This window comes from Thalassophryne amazonica, chromosome 13 (genome assembly GCF_902500255.1).
Source record: "Thalassophryne amazonica chromosome 13, fThaAma1.1, whole genome shotgun sequence".
Taxonomy (NCBI): domain Eukaryota; kingdom Metazoa; phylum Chordata; class Actinopteri; order Batrachoidiformes; family Batrachoididae; genus Thalassophryne; species Thalassophryne amazonica.
Genome location: NC_047115.1, coordinates 71,330,574 through 71,355,573, shown reverse-complemented (window position 1 = coordinate 71,355,573; position 25,000 = coordinate 71,330,574). Strand labels below are relative to the sequence as shown.

Below are 25,000 nucleotides of genomic sequence, written 5' to 3'. Positions count from 1 at the left end.
GCTTAATTTTTCGAACCGTGTCCACTTCGATGTGTCTCACAGGTTTAGAAAAAATTTTGATCAAACAACGCGCCAGTCTCTCAGCAACTTCTCAGACAAAGGAATTCCGACGAGGGGCTGGACGACTCCACCCACAAGGAGTGCTCACAGGCGAATGACGTCACCGACAGGCGTGGAAAAACTCACGCATGCGCACGAGGGTTCAAGCATGTCTGACGTAAAAACATATGAATGAAATCCATATAGTTTTTGAAAAAAATAAAAAGGACCGTTGCTTTATTGACAGAGCTCGTATGGTGAAAAAAGAGGTATTTTTATTGCTGCAAATGAGAAATTAGCATAACCAGTTAACCATAAAACCTAAATCAAAAACTGTAGCCCGACTCATTATATGTGCAACATTCTCTGTATAACTTGTAAACTATGTGGTCATTTCACAATGACACATGACTCATCCCACATCTCTGTCTGTCTGTGTGTGAGGGAACGAGAGACTCTTCACTCTCATACCCTATTTGAGCAAACTTTGGAAACATGAAGGCTTTCAACTGTAAAATAAAGCCTATAAATGAATTTCTGGAGCTATACAAGCTGAAGCAGCTCATTTCATGTGAAGACTTTGACTGAGTTTCCGCTGCAGCGCTGCTCGGCTCTCTGTCTGCAGGGGAGGGCGAGCGGCCAGTTCTGCACAGCCTGGCTGGATTTTAGAAAAACTACCTGATAGCACTACCAAACTACCTGTGACGGCGCTGTCAGAACACTGTGGCGCGGCGTCGTTGTTCCATTGTCTGGGGAGAACCCTGTGTTATCATGTTTTCCGATTGTCCTCTGCATGGAGTGTGGCAGGAAAAACCGAAGACGCTTTCTCACGAGGTGCGAGAAGAATTTGAACGTTTTAAACCAAATAAATAAATAAATAAATAAAATGCCACTTGTCCGGTCGGACAACGATTTAGAGCTATTACTTGTCCGATTTTACACTTGTCCCGGACAATCGGACAAGCGTTAATGTTGATGGTAGGACTTTGACAACATTAATAAAAAAACTGTCGGTGCTGTTACTGTTCTTTTTCTTTTTCTCTCTCTCTCTCTCTGCCCTTCACCTCACTGCTCTGGGAGACGCGCAGACAGCCTGAGCCTGACTAGATCCAACCGTCAGGCTTCATATCACTGCCTGACTTGTCATACTGAGACGTTACAACTGCTGACACAAAAATAAACAAACATTTGTTAACTTACCCAGACACTGAGCTCTCCCCTTCCTCGTTGATGACTCCGATATACTTTCGTTTGAGATGCTGCATCATTACCGTCGTACTCCCGTGCCATGCGAGGTCCGACTTGCAAATGTTGCAGTTAACAAGCGTCTTTGCGTTGTTTAACGTAAAGTGCTCCCACACTTTTGAAGTCTTAACTTTCTTTTGTCTACTTGCATCTGCCATATTCTAACTGTGTAGTTCTACGAAACAGCGTCTGATCTGCTTTGTGCACTGGTTGCTACTGGCTTCTGACGTCATAATCGCTTGACACAACGCATCGATGACGCAATGTGATGCCAACGACTGTTGTCATCGAATTTTATTGGTTTTATCGGTTCGTTGTTGCAGCCCTACATGATAAGTAATTTATCCTAAACTTATGATCTGTTGTTTTTTCAAACCTATGCAAAAACAAATCTTGAGAAAAAAAATACAGTATGCGATAGTTAATAATTAAGAGCCTGTTCTTTCATATTTATGAATACATTTTACCACATTGCAGTTGTTTTTTTTTTTTTATGAAAACTCAACCTATCATTCTTTTTGAGTTCTACACATGTGGTGATACCTTATTTACACCAGGATGTTAATAAAATCAATGCTGGTTATTCTCAGAATAAAGTACTCATATCCACAGTTTCAAATTGCATAAGTCAAATGGTGTCCACTTTATGGTCTTCTCAAAACATTAAAATTACTGTTCTGGATGCTCATAATGCATCTGAGCTTATCTAGAACCCATTGGTTCTGGGGGGCTAAAGTGGCCCACAGACCCCCGGCCTATTGGCTTCGGCCCTGCAGGCCTCGCATTTGTCCCCCCCAATTTCTAGTTCTAAATTGCGCCCTTGATTGTACGTACATACATACAGTGAAATTTGTCCTCTGCATTTAAGTCATCCTATTTACAGTTACAAACAGTACAACCACGAGGAAGAGTGGGCAGCAACAGTCCAGTATAGATGTAGAGACACTGCCTTGGCCAGAGCCAGAGCCTAAATAAGCATATTATTATTATTATTACTATGGGAGGAAACAGGAGTACCCGGAGGAAACCATGCAGACACAGGGAGAACCTCCACACAGAATGGACCAGGTGGGATGCGATCCTACGACCTTCTTGCTGTGAGGCGACAGTGATAACCACTAAGCCACTGTGCCACCCAAATACACTCTTGAGAGGCATGTGGTCTCATGGTCTTCTTTCCTAATGTGTCAGGGGTGTGCTGAGGAAAGTGTGAAGTATAGAAACTGACCCCGGAGCAGCTCCAGGCCTGTTTACAGTAAACTGCTGAGTGGCTCACACAGTGTTTCTTTATATCTGTGGCTCTCTGGAGGATCAATGCTTTCACTTGTGCAAGCGAAGGTCATGTGCACACATACACACAAACACAATATCATGTGATCCCGTGTGTCTGATATAGTCAGTGTGGTTATTCTCATATTTGGCTGCATATCTCCCCTCCCCTCCACAGCATGTCTTTTTCCTGGTTCTCTCCCTCAGCCCCAACCAGTCCCAGCAGAAGACTGCCCCTCCCTGAGCCTGGTTCTGCTGGAGGTTTCTTCCTGTTAAAAGGGAGTTTTTCCTTCCCACTGTAGCCAAGTGCTTGCTCACAGGGGGTCGTTTTGACCGTTGGGGTTTTACATAATTATTGTATGGCCTTGCCTTACAATATAAAGCGCCTTGGGGCAACTGTTTGTTGTGATTTGGCGCTATATAAAAAAATTGATTGATTGATATTGCATTGTGAATGTAGCACTACACATTAAAACCTATAAGTATTTTTGACTAGGACTTCACAATTTGAAGAAAGCCATATTGTGATTATTGTGGAAATTCTTGCGATTTCAATATTGTAAATGCATCTTTTTTTTTTTTTTTTTTTTGTAATTTTATAGTCTGGTCAATAAGTGTTTAGACAGTTGCTCTGAAATGAAGCAGTCAAGATGGGCTTGTCGTGTCTATAGTGCTGCAAATGGCTGTAACTCCTTAATGGGTAATGCAATATGTCTGTTAACCTCCTTGAAGCTGACGGTGGCCTTCTACCGGGCAACCATTGAGAGTTTGCTGATGTACCATATCTCTGTGTGGTATGCAGGCTGCTCTGCTGCAGCAAAATTACAGTAGTGTTATCACTGTTTAAATACTTATAGACCTGGCTGTATTTCCTTAGTTATCAAGAAACGCACAACAAAGTATACCGGTATTTTATTTACATATTTTTAAGTCACTTTGCTGCTGTTCTGTGCTGTGTCACCTAGGACTGCAACAAATGATTATTTGGATCATCAGTGAATCTGATGGGGTTTTGACACGATTAATTGATTAATCGGATTAGCGGGGAATTTTTTTAAAAATGTGCCAGGGAAACAATTTTTCTCTCCTTACATCACCTTATTTAACAACAGAACATTATTTGAAAACTTAAAATACTTGAAAATCAACAAATCGTCAAATGTCCCTTGGCTGTTGAAATATAAAATAATAAAGAATAAAACAGTTTATAATAAAGAACAAAAATAATTATTTCAAATGGCATTGCTTTATCAAAGTTCTGAGTTGCCATAAAACAACATTGAAACATATAAATGTTATAAAATATATAGTGAAAAAAGAGGTATTTTTGTTGTTGCAAATGAGCAATTAGCATAACCATTTAACCATAAAACCTAAATCAAAAACTGTAGCCCGACTCATTATATGTGCAACATTCTCTGTATAACTTGTAAACTATGTGGTCATTTCACAATGATACATGTGACTCATGCCTCTTTCTCTAAAACTGTATTGTAGCATTATTAGTTATTATTACTATTATTATTAATATATAAATAAAAATAATTAAAAACTATTTTAATTTGTAATACATTTGACTCTTTTACGACAACAAACGCTGAGCCAATAATTATTATACAGAAAACAAAATGCACAAACATGCTGAAATGCCAGCAAAAGTTAGCTTAATGCTAACTTTAACTTTGAAAACGCCATAGACATGCTAACGCATCGGCGTTAGCATAAAATACATCTATTAACTGTTTCAGAAGACCATAACAGGTCAGTTTAACATAAAAAGGTAAATATTCCTCACAGACATATGCTCTTTAGGGTTTTAGTGGGGAAAAATTAAGATAAAACGAAATAAAACAAATGTAACCAACGAAGCAGCAGCTCGAAGCACTCCTTCATTGGTTCAAGATTCAAAGCAAAGCTCGGTTGATTATAAGGAAGAAACGAAACATTTGAGGTAAAACAAAGTTATTTAGCAACTAATCGATGACTAAATTAGTTGACAACTATTTTAATAATCGATTTTAATTGATTAACCCGATTAGTTGTTTCAGCTCTAGTGTCACCACTGTGCTATGGGACACTGTAAGATGACGCGCACCATTTTCTAACCTCCAAGTGCTCGGAGCAACACAAAACAGTGGACTAACTGGTAGCCACATCCTGCACTAATATACAGAAAACATGGGAATGGAAATACCGGTACACACATACCAAATGTCTTATACTGCTGTTTTAATGATACCGTGACCCAGTGTAGACCCCTAGGTGTAACTAAAGGTCAGCACCAGCGAGTCCGAGGAGCGTGAATAGACCACATTGTGAGATTGGGTCCTGGATGGCAAACATCTGATCCATTCTCACCTCTCAAAAATAGCCATTTTACTGCCGCCAGGTGACTTGAGGAGCCATATTAATAATGTTTGCTTAACTTTAAATAAATAAAACATAAAGGAGTAGTTTGATTTTTTTTTTTTTTTTTTTAATACATGGCAGAGCAGTTAAATTATCAAGCATGCACAATGGATTTAATTGAAATGTGCTTGTAATGTGTTTTGCGCACAATATGTAGGAAAATACAAACAACTGATTAGGACCCTTATTGGCAGATACTTAGTATGGAGTGTGTGTATACTTGGATTATTTGGATGAAGTAGTTTATTAACCATACGGCAAGTAGATTTGATCCCCACCTTGCCTCGCATTGCAAGTGACCTCTGGGGCTGAGGGTATAGTCCTGGTAAACCATAAGGGCCCCTTCACACATAGTGTGAAGTTTGGACGAAGTGTGCAGTTAGTGCGCACGATGCAGGAATCGTGTGCAAACTGTGTGAAATCGTCTCTGCCTCCAATGCCTCATACACCTGTTGCTACAACTATTTGCATACACCAGCGGCTGAAAGACAAAGTGTACACTGTGCAAACCCATCGCACCCTCTCACGGCAGGTGTCAGCCAAATTTCAGGTGACACGCACGAACAAATAACACTCCTCGCATAGCACTTAGAAAATGTGTGGCCAGTCGCACTCGTCACACGACATCAGACTGTAGGTGACCAGTGTCGCACTGGAAGAGAAATTTGTCTAAGTTCCACACGAGTGTGGCTTTGGTGTGTGTGCTTAGAACTGACAAGCGGTGTGGCTATGACAGAAGCAGCAGTGGTGATCTGTCATTCTGGACATCCCAGCTACACCTACTGTGTTTGGACAGACATGGACTAACACCTGTCCACTGTGACGCGCGTGTGTCTGAATGCTGTACTTACGTGGATACAATCCCTGGCAATAATTATGGAATCACCAGCCTCGGAGGATGTTCATTCAGTTGTTTAATTTTGTAGAAAAAAAGCAGATCACAGACATGACACAAAACTAAAGTAATTTCAAATGGCAACTTTCTGGCTTTAAGAAACACTATAAGAAATCAGGAAAAAATTGTGGCAGTCAGTAACGGTTACTTTTTTAGACCAAGCAGAGGGAAAAAAATATGGACTCACTCAATTCTGAGGAATAAATTATGGAATCACCCTGTAAATTTTCATCCCCAGAACTAACACCTGCATCAAATCAGATCTGCTCGTTAGTCTGCATCTAAAAAGGAGTGATCACACCTTGGAGAGCTGTTGCACCAAGTGGACTGACATGAATCATGGCTCCAACACGAGAGATGTCAATTGAAACAAAAGAGAGGATTATCAGACTCTTAAAAGAGGGTAAATCATCACACAATGTTGCAAAAAATGTTGGTTGTTCACAGTCAGCTGTGTCTAAACTCTGGACCAAATACAAACAACATGGGAAGGTTGTTAAAGGCAAACATACTGGTAGACCAAGGAAGACATCAAAGCGTCAAGACAGAAAACTTAAAGCAATATGTCTCAAAAATCGAAAATGCACAACAAAACAAATGAGGAACGAATGGGAGGAAACTGGAGTCAACGTCTGTGACCGAACTGTAAGAAACCGCCTAAAGGAAATGGGATTTACATACAGAAAAGCTAAACGAAAGCCATCATTAACACCTAAACAGAAAAAAAAAACAAGGTTACAATGGGCTAAGGAAAAGCAATCGTGGACTGTGGATGACTGGATGAAAGTCATATTCAGTGATGAATCTCGAATCTGCATTGGGCAAGGTGATGATGCTGGAACTTTTGTTTGGTGCCGTTCCAATGAGATTTATAAAGATGACTGCCTGAAGAGAACATGTAAATTTCCACAGTCATTGATGATATGGGGCTGCATGTCAGGTAAAGGCACTGGGGAGATGGCTGTCATTATATCATCAATAAATGCACAAGTTTACGTTGATATTTTGGACACTTTTCTTATCCCATCAATTGAAAGGATGTTTGGGGATGATGAAATCATTTTTCAAGATGATAATGCATCTGAGGGTGAGGACCGAGCTCCTCACCCTTAGAGATAGGGTGAGGAGCTCAGTCACTCGGGAGGAGCTCGGAGTCGAGCCGCTGCTCCTCCACGTCGAAAGGAGTCAGTTTTGGGAGGAGGCCCCGGGGGAAGACCCAGGACACGCTGGAAGGACATATCTCATGGCTGGCTTGGGAACGCCTTGGGGTTCCCCCGGAGGAGCTGGGGGAGGTGTGTGTGGATCAGGAGGTCTGGGCGGCTTTGCTTGAGCTGCTGCCCCCGCGACCCGACTCCGGATAAAGCGGAAGAAAATGGATGGATGGATGGATAATGCATCTTGCCATAGAAAGAAACTGTGAAAACATTCCTTGCAGCAAGACACATAGGGTCAATGTCATGGCCTGCAAATAGTCCGGCTCTTAATCCAATTGAAAATCTTAGGTGGAAGTTGAAGAAAATGGTCCATGACAAGGCTCCAACCTGCAAAGCTGATCTGGCAACAGCAATCAGAGAAAGTTGGAGCCAGATTGATGAGGAGTACTGTTTGTCACTCATTAAGTCCATGCCTCAGAGACTGCAAGCTGTTATAAAAGCCAGAGGTGGTGCAACAAAATACTAGTGATAGTGTTTCTTAAAGCCAGAAAGTTGCCATTTGAAATGACTTTAGTTTTGTGTCATGTCTGTGATCTGCTTTTTCTACAAAATTAAACAACTGAATGATCATCCTCCGAGGCCGGTGATTCCATAATTTTTGCCAGGGGTTGTATACATATACTCAACAAAAATATAAACGCAACACTTTTGGTTTTGCTCCCATTTTGTATGAGATGAACTCAAAGATCTAAAACTTTTTCCACATACATAATATCACCATTTCCCTCAAATATTGTTCACAAACCAGTCTAAATCTGTGATAGTGAGCACTTCTCCTTTGCTGAGATAATCCATCCCACCTCACAGGTGTGCCATATCAAGATGCTGATTAGACACCATGATTAGTGCACAGGTGTGCCTTAGACTGCCCACAATAAAAGGCCACTCTGAAAGGTGCAGTTTTGTTTTATTGGGGGGGGATACCAGTCAGTATCTGGTGTGACCACCATTTGCCTCATGCAGTGCAACACATCTCCTTCGCATCATCCGTGAAGAGAACACCTCTCCAATGTGACAAACGCCAGCGAATGTGAGCATTTGCCCACTCAAGCCGGTTACGACGACGAACTGGAGTCAGGTCGAGACCCCAATGAGGACGACGAGCATGCAGATGAGCTTCCCTGAGACGGTTTCTGACAGTTTGTGCAAAAATTCTTTGGTTATGCAAACCGATTGTTTCAGCAGCTGTCCGAGTGGCTGGTCTCAGACGATCTTGGAGGTGAACATGCTGGATGTGGAGGTCCTGGGCTGGTGTGGTTACACGTGGTCTGCGGTTGTGAGGCTGGTTGGATGTACTGCCAAATTCTCTGAAACGACTTTGGAGACGGCTTATGGTAGAGACATGAACATTCAATACACGAGCAACAGCTCTGGTTGACATTCCTGCTGTCAGCATGCCAATTGCACGCTCCCTCAAATCTTGCGACATCTGTGGCATTGTGCTGTGTGATAAAACTGCACCTTTCAGAGTGGCCTTTTATTGTGGGCAGTCTAAGGCACACCTGTGCACTAATCATGGTGTCTAATCAGCATCTTGGTATGGCACACCTGTGAGGTGGGATGGATTATCTCAGCAAAGGAGAAGTGCTCACTATCACAGATTTAGACTGGTTTGTGAACAATATTTGAGGGAAATGGTGATATTGTATATGTAGAAAAAGTTTTAGATCTTTGAGTTCATCTCATACAAAATGGGAGCAAAACCAAAAGTGTTGTGTTTATATTTTTGTTGAGTGTAAAAGCATATATCAGCGTCTCAACAAGCTGCAGCAAGCGAGCATGTGCATGGAGCGGATATTGGCAGCCTGCCAGGTTGAAATGGACTGTCAGATCAGAACACGCAGCGGGCGATCTGACTGTCACGTCACCCACGTGAGCTCTGTTCCACATGACGCAGTGTCTGTGCTGCGGCGCGCCGTCCACAAGACACACAGGTCAGCAGAACGTATGAGGCTGACTGGACGCACCGGATAAGTAGTTGTGGACATCAGAGCACACTGCTTCTCATTCATGTCATTTCATGACTGTATGTCAGTGACCCATGGTCACTGACATACAGAGAAACTGAATGGATCATGTTTGCATTGCTCACTTGATAAATGCAGTGTTTTTATATAGTGTGTGATTTTATTTATTTTTTATTTTTTTGTAATACTTCCATGTCCTTCCTGATATGAGGCAGATTCCCGCAGCTTTCAAAGGACAGCTCTGTAGCTCAGTGGTAAAGTCTCTGACTGGCAATCTGAGCTTTTGGAAGGCGGGAGTTCGCGTCCCGTGGGTGGTATGTTTTTTCTTTTGTTTTTGTTTTTTTTTTTTTATTCCACATGAGCGGCGCGATGTGGTTCCACAGGTACCGGCTGGTTTTTATTTTATTATTTATTCCACATAAGCGGCGCGATTATGTGGCGCACCTTGCATTGTTCCTGCTCGACAGACACCGTCGCATGCACGAACTCTCGCACCGGTCTCATGTACGCCTGCCTGTCGGCACGATGTTTTGTGGTTCGCAGATTTGAACCGTTTCGAGCAAACTTTGCACTATGTGTGAAGGGGCCCTAAAATATGGGGGTAGCATGATGGCTCAGTGGTTAATGCTCTTACCTCACAGCAAGAAACGCTGGGGTTTGATTGCACCCATCCCCAGTACCTTTCTCTCTGGATTTTGCATATTCTCTCGGTGTCTACATGGGTTTCATCTGGATACTCCAGATTCTTCCCACCATCAAAAACATGCACATTATTTTCAGGCCCTTCTCTGCCCTTGAAATGTGCTTGTAATGTGTTTTGCGCACAATATGTAGGAAAATGCAAACATCTGATTAGGACCCTTATTGGCAGATACTTAGTATGGAGTGTGTGTATACTTGGATTATTTGGATGAAGTAGTTTATTAACCATACGGCAAGTAGATTTGATCCCCACCTTGCCTCGCATTGCAAGTGACCTCTGGGGCTGAGGGTATAGTCCTGGTAAACCATAAGGGCCCCTTCACACATAGTGCGAAGTTTGGACGAAGTGTGCACTTAGTGCGCATGATGCAGGAATCGTGTGCAAACCGTGTGAAATCGTCCCTGCCTCCAACGCCTCATACACCTGTTGCTACAACTATTTGCATACACCAGCGGCTGAAAGACAAAGTGTACACTGTGCAAACCCATCGCAACCTCTCGCAGCAGGTGTCAGCCAAATTCCAGGTGACACGCACGAACAAATAACACTCCTCGCATAGCACTTAGAAAATGTGTGGCCAGTCGCACTCTTCACACGACAGCAGACTGTAGGAGACCAGTGTCGCACTGGAAGAGAAATTTGTCTAAGTTCCACACGAGTGTGGCTTTGGTGTGTGCGCTTAGAACTGACAGGAGGTGTGGTTGTGACAGAAGCAGCAGTGGTGATCTGTCATTCTGGACACCCCAGCTACACCTACTGTGTTTGGACAGACATGGACTAACACCTGTCCACTGTGACACGTGTGTGTGTCTGAATGCTTTACTTACGTGAATATACATAAAAACATATGTCGGCGTCTCAACAAGCTGCAGCAAGCGAGCATGTGCACGGAGCGGATATTGGCAGCCTGCCAGGTTGAAATGGACTGTCAGATCAGAACACGCAGCGGGCGATCTGACCGTCATGTCATCCACGTGAGCTCTGTTCCACATGATGCAGTGTCTGTGCTGCTGCACACCGTCCACAAGACACACATGTCAGCAGAACGTGCGAGGCCGACTGGACGCACCGGATAAGTAGTTGTGGACATCAGAGCACACTGCTTCTCATTCATGTCATTTCATGACTGTATGTCAGTGACCATGGGTCATGTACAGAGAAACTGAATGGATCATGTTTGCATTGCTCGCTTGATAAATGCAGTGTTTTTATATGGTGTGTGATTTTAATTTTTTTTTTTTGTAATACTTCCATGTCCTTCCTGATATGAGGCAGATTCCCGCAGCTTTCAAAGGACAGCTCTGTAGCTCAGTGGTAAAGTCTCTGACTGGCAGTCTGAGCTCTTGGAAGGTGGGAGTTCGCGTCCCGTGGGTGGTATGGTTTTTCTTTTTTTTTCTTTTTTTTTTCTTTTTTTTTTTAATTCCACATGAGCGGCGCGATGTGGTCCCACAAGTACCCGCTGGTTTGTATTTTATTATTTATTCCATGTAAGCGGCACAATCATGTGGTGCACCTTGCATTGTTCCTGCTCGACAGACACCGTCGCATGCACGAACTCTCGCACCGGTCTCATGTATGCCTGCCCGTCTGCACGATGTTTCGTGGTTCGCAAATTTGAACCGTTTTGAGCAAACTTCGCGCTATGTGTGAAGGGGCCCTAAAATATAGGGGTAGCATGATGGCTCAGTGGTTAATGCTCTTACCTCACAGCAAGAAACGCTGGGGTTTGATTGCACCCATACCCAGTACCTTTCTGTCTGGATTTTGCATGTTCTCTCGGTGTCTACATGGGTTTCATCTGGATACTCCAGATTCTTCCCACCATCAAAAACATGCACATTATTTTCAGGCCCGTCTCTGCCCTTGACCAAGGCAGAGTGTGTAGAGTGTGTGTCCGCTGCTCCTGTAATGAGGTTGGGTACGGTTTTGGTTAAGGGTAAGGTTAAGGTTGTGGATACAATGACAATAATGGTGGTGTTGATGCTGTTTTGTTTTTTAATTTAAAGAACCTGGAACCTGCAATTGGACCATTTGTTCATTTAAAAAATACTCAAGATCATTAATAGATGATCAAAATAGTTGTTGGTTAGTTTCATAATCAATTCATCTTTGCAGCTGTATTTGTTTGTCTCAATTGCAATGTTCCTATTAGAGTTTTACTGCATGTTCTGATGATCTTGTACATCTGTTCTGTCTTCAGCCAGACTCAGTGGCGACCCCACTGAGTCTGGTTACATGAGGTTTCATTCTGTAAAATAACAAAAAATAATCAGACTTCTTTCTGACCAGTTTTGCCAAGTGTGTTTGCTCACTCGTGACACGCTCACGTTGAGACCTGGATTCTGTATAGTGCTTAGAGCTACATTATGATTTGCTGTTATATAAATGAGCCAAGCTGAATGTCAAGCACAGGCGTTTTAACTCTCATTTATACGCTCACAGCCTGGTTAATGAAATATTCTTTGGTCTTTTATACCGAGAACACAAAAAGCATTTTATTTTTCTTGCAAAATCAATGATTAAAGGGTTTTTCTCTCCTCAATATCATCTAGTACAATGTCAGCACTGTGCAAGAGCCTGACTGAGTTACAAAATAGAGCAGTCCTAAAATAGTGTGTGTGTGTGTGTGTGTGTGTGTGTGTGTGTGTGTGTGTGTGTGTGTGGTGTGTGTGTGTGTGTGTGTGTGTGTGTGTGGTGTGTGTGTGTGTGTGTGTGTGTGTGTGTGTGTGTGTGTGTGTGTGTGTGTGCGTGCACAAGTGGGGCTGTGACTTATAATAGAGAAAGGAGAAGTAGAGACAGAAACAGTAACTACATTATATCACAGTATGACTGGCTTTGCACAACATGACCCATTTCATGATTATGTTTAACCTGGACTAATTTTCACATCTGATCCTTCAGCGTTAAACTCTGGATGGAAAAACATCATGACTCAAATATTTATACAGATTTACTTTCAACAAATCTGTTTAATTAATAATTGTCAAAGTTTATTCCATGACTGTTATGTCTTCATGTGAAAATGACTTTAGTGATTATGCATATATTTATATGAAAAATGTTTAACAGGTGTTTTGACTTGTGTGGAGCTCAGCTGAACAGGGAAGGGGTAAAAAAAAAAAAGATTAGTAGCCATACAGACCAAATTCTTCTCCGACACTGATCGTCACATCCTCAGCTTTGCTGTGCTGATCAAAACTGTTCCAAAATGATGGATTTTTTTTTTTTCTATTGTAACACACATTTGTAACATTTCCTTATTTTGTTGGTTACTTTTTTGTTTATCATTAAAAAGTACTTCTCTGGCAGGTGTTCTGTAATATTATAGGAGGAAGAACACAGTTTTGTGTTGGTGTGATGGTGCACCATGTCAAAGTGTGCTATTGCACCAGTGATGATTATGACACCGGCGTACTCCCCACCCCTATCTTGAAGGCTGAAACTGGTCAGTGTATAGCAAGTGCACATTATTTGTTGTGGTCATGGTCTCCCCAGTCACAGCCACTTAAGCTCTTAACACTCCTTCATGCTGCATTGACATGTCAGCTGTAAGTGGCAGACGGTAAACCAGATGTGCCATTGTTTTCAATGAGAGGTTGACAGAAAAATTCCCCTGACTGTCAGCACGGTTCACCTTGATGGCGCTTGGCATCAAAAGATTAAAATTTTCAAATTTTACTACTTACCGCAGTGAAAAGGACAAAGCAGTGTTGTTTCTTCTTTAGCGAGGAGGAAATATACACAGCGAGAGAGGAAATATTTAAGTGCAGAGTCACACAGTTTTAATCAGGTAGATGTGAATAATTTGTGTATTAGGACTGTTCATGTTATATAGTGGAAAAAATAAAAGTTGTGAGAGACTTCGGGCCACATGTTTTTGTTCCACTTGGGGTTTTATAGGTGCAGACCAACTTTGAACTCAATCAGTTAAGATTTAGAGGTCCCCCAGAGTGACACATTTTCCTCTCCCTCTGCTGGCAAGACAACGTCACCCTAACGGGAGAAGACTCTGCCATTACTTTTCTTTTACAAGTACATGTGATGGCTTCTAATCGCAAAAAGTGGTGGTTGATTAGCCTCCCAGAGGAGAACATTACTGGAATTACTGGATTACTACATCGCTTGTTTGAGGAAAATTGTTGCTTTGTGGGAGGACCCATAAACAATGTCTGATTACAATAAAATTTGGCACAGATCTTTTATTTTATTAGTGGAACAAGAACATGTGGCTCAAAAGATTTTGTAACATTTATCATTTGAACAGGTCTATTGTATGTTGAAGAGAGGAATTAATCTATATTTTCAGAAAAGGTTAACTTTTTAAGATGCCTTTTATTGCAATTATAATGATTTGCAATGCGCTAAAATTCTGCTGTATTAGTTAAGTAAATTATTGTCCTTGTCATTAGCATTGACATGCTGGCGCCTCATGTCGTCGCCTACCGTCTGCATCTGCAGACCGATGCTCAGAATTTTGCGATAAAGATCGCTATGACAGTCTTTCTGCCACCGACATGTGAATGCAGTATCAGTTGTGACTAGTGTCTTGGTGGCTTCCCTCACTCATGTCCTTCATGAATAAATACCACACACCTGGACATGAAATGGCTCAACAACTGTAATTCCTACACCTTTTCTAGGGGAGATGATGGTCTAGTGATTAAGCGTTGGGCTTGAGACCAGAGGATCCTCTGTTCAAATCCAAGCCTGACTGGAAAATCACTAAGGGCCCTTGAGCAAGGTCCTTAATCCCCTAGTTGCTCCCGGTGTGTAATGCAGCCCATTTACAGTTTCACCCAACTTAAACATACAGCAATTTCCCTCAAATTAAAGTTGACACTCCGCACTGTTACCTGTAACACATTGTTCACTATAGATAGCTAAAATAAAAGCTTTGTCTTTGTCTAAATGTAATGTATATGCCCACATGTGTACAGTATATTTTTGTGTAATTTATTCTAAATATTTTTCCCTTGATCAAACCGAACTCCTTCTCTCTACTGGTAACATCTGATGTTAATATATTTTGGAATCACAAGTGGCTCATTACAGCAGAATGTTTTTTTCGCGCGTTTGTAGATGGTGGTCACAGGAATGCAAGTCAGATGAATATGACTGGGGGGGGTAGACTGAGCACAGCTTAAATTAATTACGCCGACACTCGCATAAAGTGATTTAATGCTGTGTGGAGAATCGATCGTGATTTTCCACATATGTGTAACAGCCTTCCTTTTACTTCTGTTTGCATGCGAAACTGCGCTCTCTGAGGTTATTAGAGTTTAAAGTGTGCTGTTTGTAGCAGAGTAGCTGAAGGCAGCAGAATGAATGACTCTCATGCTATTGCTCGCTTGTTCCAGGTCTGTTGCACAGTGGAACATTGTATCTAATTTGCTTTGATTCCAGGGATGCTTACAATAAAAGGACAAGACTGAGAATGATTCACTTTGGTCTGACTTGAATCATATCTAATTATTTGAGATCTATCCATTCCTTCAGCTGCAGAAATAAATAAAAATCCTGATGTGTGCATGCGCTGCTCAGAGAACTGGAAGTGAGGCGGCTAATTGTGCAACAACACAGCCCTTCAAGTGCCTCAAAAAGGACCATCTTGTCTCTGTCTATTAACCTTTTACACTCCATAAAGGTCAGGGTTGGCAGTGCTTCTGGTTTGCAGTGTCTTGTGCTGAAAGCCTGTGCACCAACTTGCATTAAAGAACTACTAAATGTAATTAAGTATGTGAGAGCGAGGGTCTTGTCACAATTTTTTAATTATGATTCTTATCATAATTTGCTTGTCTTTTGTGTAAAACACTCAAAACGTTTGAGACAGTATAGCATTCTATTTTTAGACTTGTGGACTGATGTCATGATGCATGAGTTTTTGGAACACTGAACTGTAAGAAAAATTGATAAGAGGAATTGATAACATCTGAGGCATACAGTTCTGATGGGCTGGAAAAAAAAACTGTTCTCAATTTCCACCTCTGAAGGCAATAACTGAATGTCTTTGGTACCCAGTGTCTTCTGATGATTCTTGATTCGCAGAAGGGGAGTATCACTTGCATAATGAGGGAGTGTCGGCTGCAGTATTTTGAGCATGTGGTGCGTTTCTCTGTGAACAATCCAGCACGTAGATCCCTCAGTGTTGTGGAAGGCAAAGCAGATGCCCCTACTTCTCCAGACTGTAGCAGTTTGGTTTGAATGTAGTTTTTGTAAGGTGGAGATGGATTGGTTGTCTGCCTGAGTAGTAGCATCCAGGACCTAGTGTGGTGGATGTGGCAATACGTGGAATCGGAGCATGCCCAGACTTGACTTGGATCAGGAGCAGCATAACCGCATTGGCAATCTCTAATCTACTCTAAATATTCCCTGTATACTTTGACTTAGGTCACCCCTCGATTGTTCCACCGCATTTGGTCTAAAATCATTCAGGTCTGTTGTGTAGGCGTACAGACAGCTGAAGACAATACATTCACATCTGTTACTGAACATGAGTGTAACAGTTACAGATGTGAAGCCACTAATGGCCCAGTCGCACGGCATACGACGGTTCCTGAATGAAGGGAAAAAGTAAAAAATATTACAATTCATTGAGAAAAGGTGGATGAACGAACTTTATCACCGAGTAGCCTGCAAATCAAGAGAGCAAAAGGGATGAAAGAGGAACGAAACAAAACCGAAGCTAACATTGATCTTGACGCTTTAAACAAAATGCACCTGGAGCCACTGCTAGAGCTGTGTGTCTGCATCTCTGCGTTTCAGGACTCGGCACTGGAACGGAGCTACAGCTCCGCTGCAAAGGCGCTCAGAAACCGGCTTTTGTACGGTGTGAAAACATTCAGCTGGTTCAACGAAGTCCACGAAAGGCTAACGTTACAAAAACTAAGCTGTATATCCTTCCTCTTGGTAAGCTGATCCAGCAGTTCTGCAATGTGTCCTACCATTTGTATGCCGATGACTTGCAGCTGTACTGTTCTTTTAAGACAACTGAAGCACAGAAAATTTGTTCTGTCATTAGTTGTCTCACTAAAATTACAGAATGGCTTACTGAAAACAGCCTGCAGTTGAATTCTAATAAGACTGAGACATTGATTGTAGCTCCAGACAGTGCTATGTCTGTCATTAAGAATCACCTTGGTAATCTGAGCAGCTCTGTTAAAGGCAGCCTGCGTAACCTGGGTGTCATTTTGGATGGAGAGATGTCTTTGGAACATCCCACTAGGCAGCTCGTTAAGAACTGTTTTTTTCCAAATTCGGAACATTTCCAAATTACGCAAAATGGTGGCTTTTAATGAGCTAGAGATGATTGTGCATGCATTTGTTTCTTCGCAACTTGATTATTGTAACAGTCTCTTTACATGCCTCAGTAAGAAAGAGCTGGCCCGCCTGCAGGTAGTGCAAAATTCTGCTGCATGACTTCTTACCCGTGCCCACAGGAGAATGCATATTACTCCTGTCCTCAAGTCTTTACATTGGCTCCCTGTTTTTTTACAGGATAAATTACAAAATCCTTGTGCTGACCTTTAGAGCTCTACATGAGCAGGCACCCTGATCCAGCCTTATGTTTCCAGCAGGAGTTTGAGGTCTTCCAATCAGAACCTGCTGATGGTTCCCCGAACTTGTTTTAAAACTCGAGGGGACAGATCTTTTAAAGCTGTGGCACCTCGCCTCTGGAATGAGCTTCCCTGTTCTCTTCGCTCACTGGATTCTGTGGATGTTTTTAGACAGCAACTAAAGACACATTTTTTTAAACTGGCATTTTAGTGTCAATTTATTTTATTGTTCTATATTTGTATGTGTTTTTTTTATTGTCTATATCGTGTGAAGCACTTTGTGACCTTGGTCTGTGAAAAGTGCTATATAAATAAAGCTTACTTACTTACTTACATACGATAAGAAACCGTCAACGACAGCAAAACGAAATACGGATTAATTGAGGTTTTCATTGCTCTTCATTCAAATTTTTCAACAGTTTAAAAATCCTAACGAAGCGACCGCTGCAGGAACGAAGCCGAGCGAAGGTTAAACGATGCCAGTGAAAGTCAACAAAAGTCCAGATTTCTTGTTTCGTTAGGGCTTCGGCGCCCTTCGTTAAGTTCCGTGTGACTGCACCATAAAATGATAATCTTTTGCTATCTTGACCTCCCATTTTGTACTTTTCTACCCCAAACACTAAATGTGAACATTATTCTTGCCTCCTTTTCCAGGAAGACTACGACCGCCTGAGACCATTGTCCTACCCCATGACCGATGTCTTCCTCATCTGCTTCTCCGTGGTTAACCCGGCCAGTTTCCAGAATGTACGTGAGGAATGGGTGCCAGAGTTGCAGGAGTATGCACCCAGTGTCCCTTATCTGCTCATTGGCACCCAGGTAGGCCTCTGTTCCTTCTGCAGGTCTTAATCTTAAAATAAGAACAAAATCCTAAATGACAAGTTTTTGTTTGGAATGATTCAATTAAATGAAACAGCCTCTTGTCTCTGACCTGTCCTGTAAAAACTTAAAAAAAATAACATAGGGTTAAGTAGCATTTTCTGCAATATACAGACAACACTGTGACTGTCAGTCAGCTCTCGACTCCACAAAATATTAGATTTAATCCTTATGCCGACATATCTAGAAATTACCAAACCATCTAAGGCTAACAAAGTAGGTCATCTTGTTATTGGTGATTGCTTAAAACCTGTTTTTTTGCCAACTGGGTGGCAGATCTTAGAACAGGTGGCTTGGTTGTGTATATTAACTAGTATGTCTGGCATATAGCTTCTATAATCCTGAAAGTACTGGCATAGCTAACATTAATTTGGCGATCAGTACCTGCTAATGGTGCTTACATACATATTAAATAATACGAAAACGTCACTCGCCAAAGATACAAGCACACAGACTTCTTTGATGGTCACTTAGGGTTAACTCCTAACCTTAACCAGGGGAGGTGATGGTCTAGTGGTTAAGCTGTTGGGCTTGAAACCAGAGGATCCTCGGTTCAAATCCCTGACCGGAAAATCACTAAGGGCCCTTGGGCAAGGTCCTTAATCCCCTAGTGGCTCCTGGTGTGTAGTGAGCACCTTGTGTGGCAGCACCCTGACATTGGGTTGAATGTGAGGCATTATTGTAAAGCACTTTGAGCATCTGATACAGATGGGAAACTGCTATATAAATGCAGTCCATTTACCATTTTAACTACACGGCAAACGATACTATCTAACTATTAAAATGCTTAGAAACGAGTTAGCCGCCTGCTAGCGTGTGCCCTTCTGGACTGGACACACCCAAAATGAGCTATTACTCAAATTGGCCACCCCTAATTATACTACTAAAGTTTTAGCAAAATTCACCCCCATGCAGTTGTCATGAACAGTTAGTTTAGTTTATTATTTTTATTAGTTTACTTAAGGAACAATGTACAGCATCATTAAGCTCAACGAGACAGAGATGAGCTGCACCAGATTATAGCTAAATAGCTCATTTCCATCCGCAGTCCCTGGGCACATCAATTAAATTAACAATGAAATAGTAAAACATTCTAAAACTCCTCTCCCACAGTAAATCACTTTCACAGACAAAGTCAGACCATATCACAATCATTCACAATCAGATCATATCACATACATTCATCTACCACAGAACACTTCACCATTCTCAACAGAGACATTAGCTATAGAGACCAAAACCATTTTTTGTTCTGGGGTGGAAACATGGGGATCTATGTGGATGGACTCTTTTGGTACCTCAAGTGGCCATTAAAGGAGCTGCAAGTTTTGGCAATTCTGTACTGCATTCATTTTTCAGGACCGGTGTTTGGGAAGAACACAAATTTGAAATCAGGTTTACAACTGCCATCGGTCTGTTGCAGACAGTGGAAGTAGAGGCTGCTGTCCCTCCTCTGAGGCACCCTCTACTGGCAAGGGGATGTAGCTGCAAGGCAACAATATTGCCCCCAGACAAACAATACTGCAGTCCGCCAGTGCGTTTGTAGTGGTTTTAAATCCTGCTTGGATGAGTGTTGCTGTTGCAACCAGGGTAAAACCAGTCAGGTTGACTAAGGGTGGATCTGAGCTAAGTACATGCTCACACAGGTGTCCACCAAGCAGAGCCTGTTTGTGGACACCTGTGAAGAATCTGTCACACTATAAAACCAGTGAGCCTAGACAGTAAGTGGATTTCAGAGCCTTCCGGCACGCAGTCTACAGCCTTAAACTCACATGTTCTCACAAGATAACAAAAGTTATTTGTACTGTGGCTCACTGCCTCTACTCCCCTCCTCTCTCTTACACACAGCTGACAGCTGAAATGAGAAAGCAACTCGCTCATTTCTCTAGAAAGGGTGGGCAATAGTGTGCCGTGAAGGACTAACACTAAGGTTTTGTTCCTACCGGTCACCTCAGCAGGTGATTTCATTGATGATCAAAACCTGGACTTGTTGTTGCCCACCCCTGCAACAACACTCAGAAATAAACAGCAGACAAATATTGCCAATGCAACTGAAACACACTAAAACTAACAAGGAAAAAAGTGCACATCTTGCCAAACAGACCTACGCCATCTTGCTCCTCCTTTAAACCCATCTTTTTTTATATTGCGACACAACTCATTTTTTTGTCAAGTAAAAATTTATACTGGTGTCGCCTAAAAATTGGTCCGCCCTGCCTTCACTGCACATGCGTCATTTCAGCGCGTCAGCAGCAGTTCACCGATTATCGCCTTGTTTCTGCTTAAAACTGCACTCCAATAATCATCTTTTTCAGCGACAGATATTTGAAGGTTTTGTACAACAATCATTTCCACATGAATTCAGCATTATTTCATAATAAGACAGGAGACTGATCAGAGCACCGTCTGAGTCTGACGTGCTGCTGCTGCTGCGCATACGTCATTTCGGAGCATCAGGTCACCGATTATCACTTCGTTTCTGCTTAACACTGACTTTATAATGATTTAAGAGGTTATACTTTGTCATCTGATGGTTAATAATCACATTATTCCCTTTGATCTCTCTCAGATGCATGCGCAATGAAGGCAGGGCGGACCAATTTTTAAGGGGGGGACCCTTCGGTCGGCGACACTGGTATCGTGGGGTATATAATACAGCACAGCTCTTGTTGTTGGTTTTTATATATATATATATATATATATATATATATATATACACACACAAAAGTGAGCATTTTTTCTGGAGGGCAGGGGCCTTTCAACTCTTCTCTGGCTCTTTGCCTGTGTATTGTCTGTATAAACAGGAGTTATAAGGATGACGACAAGGAAAAAACTCCTTTTTCTTGTCAATGTGAGTGAGTGAGTGAGTGAGTGAGGGAATTGTTACATGACTGGGCAGGAGGAGGTTAAATTAAACATGTTGGGCTGCGATCTTCAGTCTGCCTTAAACATCAACAGCATTTTTTAATCTGCAAGAAATTCATCCATAGATGTTAAAATTAGGTTGGAAGTCAGCTTGTGATTTATTTATTTTTAATCAGTGTGTCACGAGTCACATGTAGTTTTCAGTAGATGACACTGACCTTAAGTGTTGGCTTTCAAATCTGCTGCTCACTCACATGTCCTCCTAACAGCCCGGTCCTAAATACCCACACTTTATTTTGTGCTCCTGTCACAAAATGAGTCACACTTTCATGACGCCATTTTTTTATTTTACTATTTCTAACCCTATCATTCCCCTAACCTTAACCACCCTCCACCCCTAGGCCACCCTGCATTTTTTGCTCCTTCATGAAAATGTGGCACTTTTCATGACGGTATCATGAACCATAGATTGCCATTTCGTGACGGTATCACGAAATGGCATGAGATTGGATTGTCTGCTAAAAGTGAGCATCGACTTGTGGGTGATTCTCACTCAGTGTTCCCTGGCAACCACATGCCAACAGAGCCGAGGCTCAGCAGTGGTGAGGAGGATCATGTGGGTGTCTGATTTATCTTGATCTTGTGTCAGCAGATATTTATTGCTCTTTTATCGGTTCCCGTTATAACTCACGCTGTGCTGATATGCACACATCAGTGACCCTCACTGGCACACGTCACCAATCAAAACAAGGCTTCATTCAAGATGGAAGAGCGTGTTGATGTAGCTATGTGGTTGTGCAGACACATTTATCATAATTATTTACTGGTGTGTGTGTGTTGAATTGAATAAATGAATGCGGAACCTCATGGTTGGCTGTGAAATCTCTTTGCACAAGAGCAGGAAGTGTGAACCAACATGGCTTTATTTCGTAATGAGAACACATACGGTCAGTTATACTGTTCAAGTCAGAGCTGTTGAGAAGCATGAGAAGAGAGTAGAGAGCCCAAACAAGTCATCGAATAACTGATTAGTCCATCAGCAGAAAATAAATCTGCTAGTATTGTGACAGTGGATTAATTACTCTGTCAACAACAGCAGCAAAATGCTTTTCTGTTATTTCAACTCAACTATAAACAACAACAAATTAAAACAACAAATTAATGACCCCTCCCCTACCCACAAACTAAGATCAGTGGGGGGGTATAGGAATTGCCCTATCCACCCATTAGTCTGTTCATTTCTCGGTGAATGTTGCAAGCACAATTCCTCCTTTACTGTTTGGTTGATTTAAATGAAACTTCACACAATGGCAACACACGATATGAATAAACAGTGGTATGTAAAAGTTTGGACAACCCTGATGATTTTCATGATTTTCCTTTATAAATCATTGGTTGTTTGGATCACACTTTGGAACACTTCCTAAAGCTTCCGGTGAGAATCTAGATTCTGGTTGAAGGTATTTTGGACCATTCTTCTTTACAAAACATCTCAGGTTTGTTGGTTTCTGAGCATGGACAGCCCGCTTACAGTCACACCTCAGATTTTCAATAATATTCAGGTCTGGGGACTGAGATGGCCATTCCAGAACATTGTACTTGTTCCTCTGCATGAATGCCTTAGTAGATTTTGAGCAGTGTTAGTTAGGGTCATTGTCTTGTTGAAAGATCCAGCCCCGGCCGACTTCAACTTTGTCACTGATTCATGAACATTGTTCTCAAGAATATGCTGATATTGACTGGAATCCATGTGACCCTCAACTTTAACAAGATTCTCAGTACCTGCACTGTCCACACAGCCACACAGCATGATGGAACCACCTCCAAATTTTACTGTAGGTAGCAAGTGTTTTTCTTGGAATGCTGTGTTCTTTTCAGCCATGCATACCGCCCCTTGTTATGTCCAACTAACTCAATTTTAGTTTCATCAGTCCACAGCACCTTATTCCAAAATTAACCTGGCTTGTCCAAATGTGCTTTAGCATACCTCAAGCGACTCTGTTTGTGTCGTGTATGCAGAAAAGGCTTCCTCTGTATTATAGCATCATATAGCATCTCTTTGTGCAAAGTGCACTGTATAGTTGAATGATGCACAGAGACACATCATATAGCATCTCTTTGTGCAAAGTGCACTGTATAGTTGAATGATGCACAGAGACACTATCTGCAGCAAGATCATGTTGTAGGTCTTTGGAGCAGGTCTGTGGGTTGACTATGACCGTTCTCACCATCCTTCGCTTCAGCTTATCTGAGATTTTTCTTGGCCTGCCACTTCAGGCCTTAACTAGTACTGTCCCTATGGTCTTCCATTTCCTCACTATGTTCCTCACAGTGGAAACTGACAGCTGAAATCTCTGAGATAGCTTTTTGTGTCCTTCCCCTAAACCATGATGTTGAACAATCTTTTTCAGGTCGTTTGAGAGTTGTTTAGATGTCCCATGTTGCCACTCATTAGAAGAGATGCAAAGAGGGAAAACATTTACAAATGGCCAGTTTAAATACTCTGTCTCATGATTGGGTTCACCTTTGTAAGGAGGTCAAGGGTCAGTGAGCTTATCAAACCAATTTTGTGTTCCAATAATTAGTGCTAAATGTATTCAAATCAATAAGATGACAAGGATGCCCAAATTTACTATGCACCTGCCTAATTTTGTTTAAAGAATTATTGCACGCTTTCTGTGAATACTATAAACTTCATTTAATTTCTCAAATATCACTGTCTTTGTCTGTTATATGATATATTTAACTGAAATTTCTGATCTAGACAACCAATGATTTATTAAAAAAAATCATGAAAATTATCAGTGGTGCCAAAACGTTTGCATACAACTGTATGTATGAAGGAAATTAATTCTGGTCCGACATCTTCAAGAGGAGATCATTGGAATTTGGTGTTTGATGCGTTTTGATACATCACATTGTGTTGACCTGTGTTGTGTAAGTACAATACCTTCTAAACTACAAACTACTGGATTTCAGTGTACAGTAACTTCAAACAGTAGCACCCAATGTAAAGATGTGCATGAAGGAAAAAATTCTGGTCTGACATCTTTAAGGGGGCAGTATTTGACTTGTTTTTTCAATATGTCATATTTGTCACATAATGTTGGTTTTGTGAACATGGGTTTTAATAATGCATAGTCATACACAACTTTGTTCAGCATGTACTTTTATTGTCTTGCTTTATTGTCAAAAATAAACTTTTATATAATTTGGGGGATTTTTTATTCCAATAAATATGAATAAAATCTCTACCTTTTTTATTTATTGCTTGTAGTGTAACTAAACTCACACCACACATTAATTAATTTCCTCTGGTTGTACTTGGGGGAGTGGGAGGAGAACGTTTTGGTCAGTTGTCATTTGTTTTCTGTTTTACAGCATTTAGAAAGAGGTGTCATTTGATTTAAAACAGTGATTGGCTTGGAAGTTATTTCTTCCAGAAAGTTGAATCTTTGAATATCTTTCCATCTTTACTTAACAACCAACAGTAACATGATTGTGACTACACTCTGTTTCTTAACTCCTCACCAACAAAATTGACTTTGTACTGATAACTCATTTTACAAGTGAAATCTCTTGATTTATGTTGAAATTTGCTAACTCCCTGACCATGTAGAGAAGGTGATGTCTGTACATCAAGACATAATGCAAGACCTGCTGAAACTGGCCACAACCATTGCTGTAATTCCTATTTCAACAGCAGGTATTTTGAGATTTTTATATATGATGATTTTTTTAATTAACCCTGGTATTATGTTAATACCTGGTGTTCATATACTATTGACTTGAAGAAATTTAGATCGTAGACAGCTGCAACATATTGAAATAAAACTTATGCATTTACTTGCGAAACTTGTGCAGACTAAATGCATTTACTTGTAGTGCCTCAGTACACATAAACTGTAGTGGATGAGACTGTCAGCCCAAGGCTAAGGTTTCAAGTAATTTATATTTTCAGA

The 25,000-nt window shown here is 41.4% G+C and overlaps 1 protein-coding gene across 1 annotated transcript in view; it reads left to right on the top strand.

Annotated features, from left to right (window-relative positions):
• Positions 1-25,000, top strand: part of LOC117523075 (rho-related GTP-binding protein RhoQ) — a 58,460-nt gene that overhangs the window by 23,830 nt on the left and 9,630 nt on the right. The window contains exon 3 of the mRNA XM_034184493.1: positions 17,949-18,113. Coding sequence (XP_034040384.1) covers positions 17,949-18,113 — 165 coding nt within the window. The remainder of the gene's footprint in view (positions 1-17,948; positions 18,114-25,000) is intronic.